At 42.7% G+C, this 5786-nt stretch overlaps 1 protein-coding gene across 1 annotated transcript; it reads left to right on the top strand.

Annotated features, from left to right (window-relative positions):
• The first annotated feature begins 4618 nt into the window (after positions 1 to 4618).
• Positions 4619 to 5583, top strand: LOC149185740 (transcription factor GTE8-like). The gene is made up of 3 exons (XM_089412480.1): positions 4619 to 4754; positions 4843 to 4973; positions 5120 to 5583. Exons 1-3 carry the CDS (start codon positions 4634 to 4636, stop codon positions 5414 to 5416), a joined length of 549 nt encoding a protein of 182 aa, XP_089268606.1. The 5' UTR covers positions 4619 to 4633; the 3' UTR covers positions 5417 to 5583.
• Positions 5584 to 5786: the final 203 nt, after the last annotated feature.

The following is a 5786-nucleotide window of genomic DNA, read 5'->3' as shown; positions in this document are numbered from 1 at the left end:
AAGGGGAGTCCCCCGTTGATCCAATGTCACAGATATGTGCATTATCAAAGACCTTCAGTTGTTTCCTCTGTCAAAAATGCCGTGACCTACGTCTACCCAGACATCGATTCCAAAGATGGCCAGTGCAATGGCAAAAGAGGCATGGAAAAGGAATTCCCCAGTAGTCAATCCGCGAGCGGAAACGAATCGACCCCCATTCCATATCAATGTATCCTGGAAGTCCACCCGAATATATAACCTTGACAAGAATCCAAGCCACATGTATATCTCGGAGCACTCACAATACCAGGCTCGAGATAAGTGAAACACCCAATCAAATTTCCAATCGCCATTAGAGCATTTTTTGTCCAGAGTTCTAGGGGAAGGCTAGGAAGCTTAACCCACATGATATCACTCCTCGGTGTGTGCAGTAAGGGGTTGAAACCAATCTAGCACATGTGAAGTTGGAGGACACTCCGACCGCAGACCCAGGGAACCTTGAGAACTTTCTCCGAGACATCATTGTGGAGAAAATGAAAACTGAACTAGGCATTCATCAACACGCTAAGCTTAGGTGAATATCCTAGCATCGCTGACCAGGTTTTGTTCAGCCAGTCCTGAATATCCTTCTCAGATGGGTCTGCAAAAATCCACCTTCCAATAAGCATCCTCTCCTGCAAAATAGTGAATCGATCCCAGAGATCGTCATACCAAAAAATCAAAAGTTTTATCTCTGCACAAGAGTTAATGGGACGAGCTTCCCTGCGTTTGGAATTCCGAAGGGGAGGTGAAAACGAGTGATGTGTAAAATGTGGAGGAGTATTATAGTGAGATGTAACGTGTTTGTTTTCATGCAGTGTAGAATTTACATGCAACACGTCGTCCTTCGCTCACTGTCGACCAAGCGACACATCATCCACCATCCGCTACCGAGGAGCCCCACCCCACGAGTGTTCAACGTCCACCGTGGCTTGTATAAATGCCTCATGTGCAGCCACGTCCAAGTCCAGAAGGGCCAAGACCCCATCCAGCTGTAGACCATCATCCATCCCACCAACACCGCTGACATATAATAAAGTCTCGTCCAGCATACAGAGTAAAGTAGGATCCACCAAATCACTGACCAGGGGTAGAGAAAATGTCTCGGGGGTGATAAAAGTAATAAATATGCATCCAAATAAAGCACAAAACACACCGCTAATTAAATATAGCATGCACCGCCAGGACAAAATGACGACATCGATCCTCGGGATCCCTTGAAAACAACTCCACCACCATGAAAAACAAACTAGACAGGTACACCCACCAAATGTCTGGAGATCAACAATCAATTAGGACATATTCACTCCAGCAATATCCATAAATGGCACCACCCCACCAAAAAAAGGGAGGACAAGGATTCGAGGTGAAATGGAGATCCAAAAAAGGAATGTCCAAACATCCGTCAGAAGGTTCTTAAATGAGCCTCGAGAAAGTGTGCATGAAAAACCCTCAGGAAATCGATAATCGAAAAAGGTGAAAAACCAGGCGGAAAAACGACACCGAGAAATGGGAAAAGTACTCCGGAAACCACGAAGATAGCACCAGGGAACACGATCGAATCCACCTGATATAGGGAAAAACCCCAACAATGACACACAGGACCTACCACCTAAGTTACAACACCACCACCTGCTCAGAGGGAGGCAAGTAAACAACGAGTACATAGTATACCAACGTCCAAAGAAGCTGCATGAAAACTACCAAGCTCTAGAAGATATGTAGAATTATCCCAAAACGGTAATTAGGTGCACAATGTACAGTTACTGCATATTCGAAATCACCCTAAACTACACTGCCACCAGCATCATCCACAAGGCCATCCTATACTACCCCGACCACCACACCAAGGCCCACAGAGACAGTGCAAACAACAACATTACTCACAAAAATGCCACCTATGGAAGAGAGGTCGAGAGCTCACCAGAGGGGCCAAGGATTGTCCAGTAGAAGTGGCCCACAGACACAGTGCAAACAACAACATTACTCACAAAAATGCCACCTATGGAAGAGAGGTCGAGAGCTCACCAGAGGGGCCAAGGATTGTCCAGTAGAAGTGAAGGATTGATCTGGGGGAGCAGTCGTAATAGACTGTTCAAGTGAGAAAGATGGCGACCAATAAGAGCAAAGACACATGGCCACCCCCGGGAAATAAGGAGATGTGATTAAAAGAGAGCCATTTGAATCATCCGAACCATCAAAACAGTCGTGATGAGGATGATGAGGACAATCTGCATGAAGAGCCAACGATCATCCATGGGACCACTCACTCTTAACTCTCCCCCTGTAAAGCAGGAATGCCCTGTCATCACCATTGAAAAACATTCTCGCGTGGGATATCTAGCCTTCTGATCGTACAAGGGATACAAGGAAGAGGAGAGAGCAATGGAGTCACTGAGCAGGGAAAGGCTAAATTTGGACGTATAACTGTAATGCTATGTCAGGCCAGGTAACTCCACGAATTACTTAATAAAGTCTTCATTATCCAAGTGGTGGAGGAGAGATGATAACAACATCTATGCATTTTACAAAATTAGAGAATTTTAAACTATAAATTCAAAATTATTGCAGAGATACATAGTTTGACATAGAGATTGTTATATAGATTCCTAAAATGTTTGTACAATAGTCTTTCGCCAAATTCAAAGTTTTAAGAGCACACCATCCATTTCCATTAATTTATTTTTCATATATGAGAAACTCTCATAGATTCTTAAAATATGCCTACAAATATAAAAACTACAAATATCGAACTCCCATAGATTTCTAAAATGTTCCTACAAATAGCAAAAACTCTCATCATAGGACCCTTGAGTCCGAAAATGACTACAACATGTCATACAAAACTCCAACTAGATGTCTATCCTTCGAGCTTTACTATGATGACCCATGTTGCCGGAAACTTGAACTCATGTGGATGAGATGAAAATCTACCATCCCAACCACTTGAGCTAAGACCCTTTGAAAATGAAGTGTTATGCGAGCTTTACTATGATGACCCATGTTGCCGGAAACTTGAACTGAGGTGGATGAGATGAAAATCTACCATCCCAACCACTTGAGCTAACACCCTTTGAAAATGAAGTGTTATGCACCAAAAGATCCCGAACTAAAACCAATATGATACTTGATTTTTTTGTTGTTATTAAAAGATACAATCTCGAGAACAAAATTGTATTTTCTTATTATTTAATAAAAAATAATCTTAAATTGTCCCACCACCACCACCAAAATAATCTTAAATTGTCCAGCCGCCGCTGCCCCACCACCGCCAAACAAAACATCAAATATAATATAAATATGAAAATTAATTTGAATTGTATTTTCTTATTATTTAAGTTATGTCTTCGCTAGAAGAGTAGGCGACCCCCGAGTAGACGTCTCGGCGCTTGTTGAGGCATAAGTTAATTGCTATTGTGTGTGGCTTGCAGGCTGTTGCACCTAGCCTAAGGTTATAGTGGCAGCCAGTTGGATTTGATCCTAGACCTGTTCAGGATAACTCTCGCCCTTTACCAATTATCCTAGAGTGAAAAAAAAAAGAATCTCAATAGCCACTAGATCTATGGGGATAACGTGCAGGGTATGGCAGATATTTCTATGACGGCAGAATATTTAAACCCTCCACGTGTGAAACGATTCCTCGAGTAGTAAAACTAGAATAACTATAATATTCAAATTGTATCAGCGCGACCATCGAGGCGGGTTTTGATTAAATGAATTGACCGAAATTAGAGACAAGTGAAGTCCGATCGACCGAGATGGGCGTGGAGAACATTGACCTCACCTAACCTTACGACGACAGCGGCGGCCCCCGACGGTCTTTCCTCACCGGGCTCAGCAACACTTCCTTCACCTCCTCCACTTCCTACAGAATTGCCAGCCAATCGCAAATATAAAAAAACAAATAGAACCCAGCGAATCACAATATAGAATTCCCAGCCAATATCAAAACAATGGATATCTATATATCTTACATGATCTTGTCATTCGCAATTGCAGGCGTGATGGATCATGTTCATGATGTGTCGTGCAGGTGGTCATAGAAATAAGAGGGATCCCCATTTCTCTGAGACACTTCAGAAATGCAGTCATCAAATCAATCGTACTTGTTGGCCCGTCGACTACCACTAGTATTCCCATTTCATCGCAAGTATCAGCAACAGTACTGCTTCCCAGATTTAATACTTAAACTGTTACCACACTGTCGCTGCCTTCAGTACTTGCAGAGCCCTGTTGTAGGGCTGTGCTAGTTCCTGCACTTTCCTGAGATTGAGCCCGTAGGAGCTTCTTCAATTCTGATTCCAACTGCTTATTCGTTTATTCAAGTTGTTCCAAACGAGATTTGAGACTGCTTAAATGCTCCCTTGTATAGGCCAATATGGAAAGCTTGTCTTTCTGCAAATATGTCAATAACAACAACTCATTTTTTTGGACCTACTTTACCTAAAGTTTAAGAGAACCGCTGGTTAGGCCGATAGGCCTTCTTATGCATCAACACAGTCGTCAACATTTTCATTCTCCTATTGACATCTGGCATGGTTTCCTATTGACATCTGTGCACAGATTTTAAGTCGCCTTTCTACTCCCCCACTTGACATCTGTGCACACCAGTTTTATGCCGCAGTCTTTTACGTTGGAGTTCCAGGACAATCCGTTTCAATGCTGCGTGGATGACAGGGGAGATCCAGAGAAGCTGCGGCGTGAACGGGAGGAATTAGAAAGGCGTCAAAGAGAAGGTTGAAATTTAGAAGCTTTGAATTTATAAGCTTTGATTGATTTTTACCTGGCCTGGTGTTGATTTTTACATTGATTAATGTTTATCAGAGCAAGCAAGGCTTCAAGAAGAGGCAAAAGCAGCAGAATTTGCTCGTAAGCAAGCTGAAGCAGAAGCTGCGGCTGAAGCTAAACGGAAGTTGGAGATTGAGCGTGAAGCTGCACGCTTGGAATTACAGCATGTTTTGAGTCCTTTCTGTTTTATTTAGTATTCTCTCTTCTTGTTATCACAATTTTTGCCTTGCAAGCTTCAGGTAGCAAGAGCCCAATAAACAAGAGAAGTCAGTATTGATGAGTTTATTAACCTTGCATTATAAACACACGGCAGATGGAGAAAACTGTTGAGCTCGATGAAAACACTCAACTGCTCAAGGATCTAGAGATGCTGAGATCTTCTCAACCTGATCACGTTCCCAGTTCAGTGGATGAGACATGTTCTGTTCATTCTCAAGATGGACTGGCACCCCTTGCGTTGCAGGGCAGGAATTGTTTGGAGCAATTCGGTTTGTTCATGAGAAATGAAAATGAAGAGGAGGAAGAGGCTACTGCTGGTGGAATAGCTACTGGAAATGCTGGTGGAATAGTTGCTGGAAATGGTGATGCAGAGGAAGGCGAAATAGATTAGCATAGCAGGCTGTATATTATTTTATTGCTTTATTCTTTTGTGAGAGGGTGAAGTGATTTGGACCTGAAGTCCCTTGTTCTGAGGCTCAAAAATATTGTGAAAGAGTTGGCGGTGGGTACAGAGAGTGTGATATGTTCGGGTGTGAGGCCTAAACTCTGTTTTATTAACAGGTTACCTTTTCTGCTCGATTGGGGATGTAAGAGAAATGGGCATTCCACTCTTGCCTTAGATTTCCTGGGCATGAGAAGGTCATTTAGCTGAAGCCGCTCATGGTAACATCGAATTTTTTTAGATGGGATAGTGAAAAAGAAAAATTTCACATTCTATGGGTGAATTCATATATTTGTCTGATATTTGCCCATCAATGTTG

This window comes from Pinus tabuliformis, chromosome 3_1 (assembly GCF_031772625.1).
Source record: "Pinus tabuliformis cultivar Carrire ecotype Pingquan chromosome 3_1, CPIR1, whole genome shotgun sequence".
Lineage (NCBI taxonomy): Eukaryota > Viridiplantae > Streptophyta > Pinopsida > Pinales > Pinaceae > Pinus > Pinus tabuliformis.
Note: the sequence above shows the minus strand (reverse complement) of the source record. Positions and strands in the feature narration are given on the sequence as shown.

Excerpts from the sequence above, each read along its gene's own strand:
- LOC149185740 (XM_089412480.1), top strand. The coding sequence starts at position 4,634 with ATGCCGCAGTCTTTTACGTTGGAGTTCCAGGACAATCCGTTTCAATGC. Across the intron at positions 4,755-4,842 it reads AGAAAGGCGTCAAAGAGAAG|AGCAAGCAAGGCTTCAAGAA; the intron begins GTTGAAATTTAG and ends AATGTTTATCAG. Across the intron at positions 4,974-5,119 it reads CACGCTTGGAATTACAGCAT|ATGGAGAAAACTGTTGAGCT; the intron begins GTTTTGAGTCCT and ends AACACACGGCAG.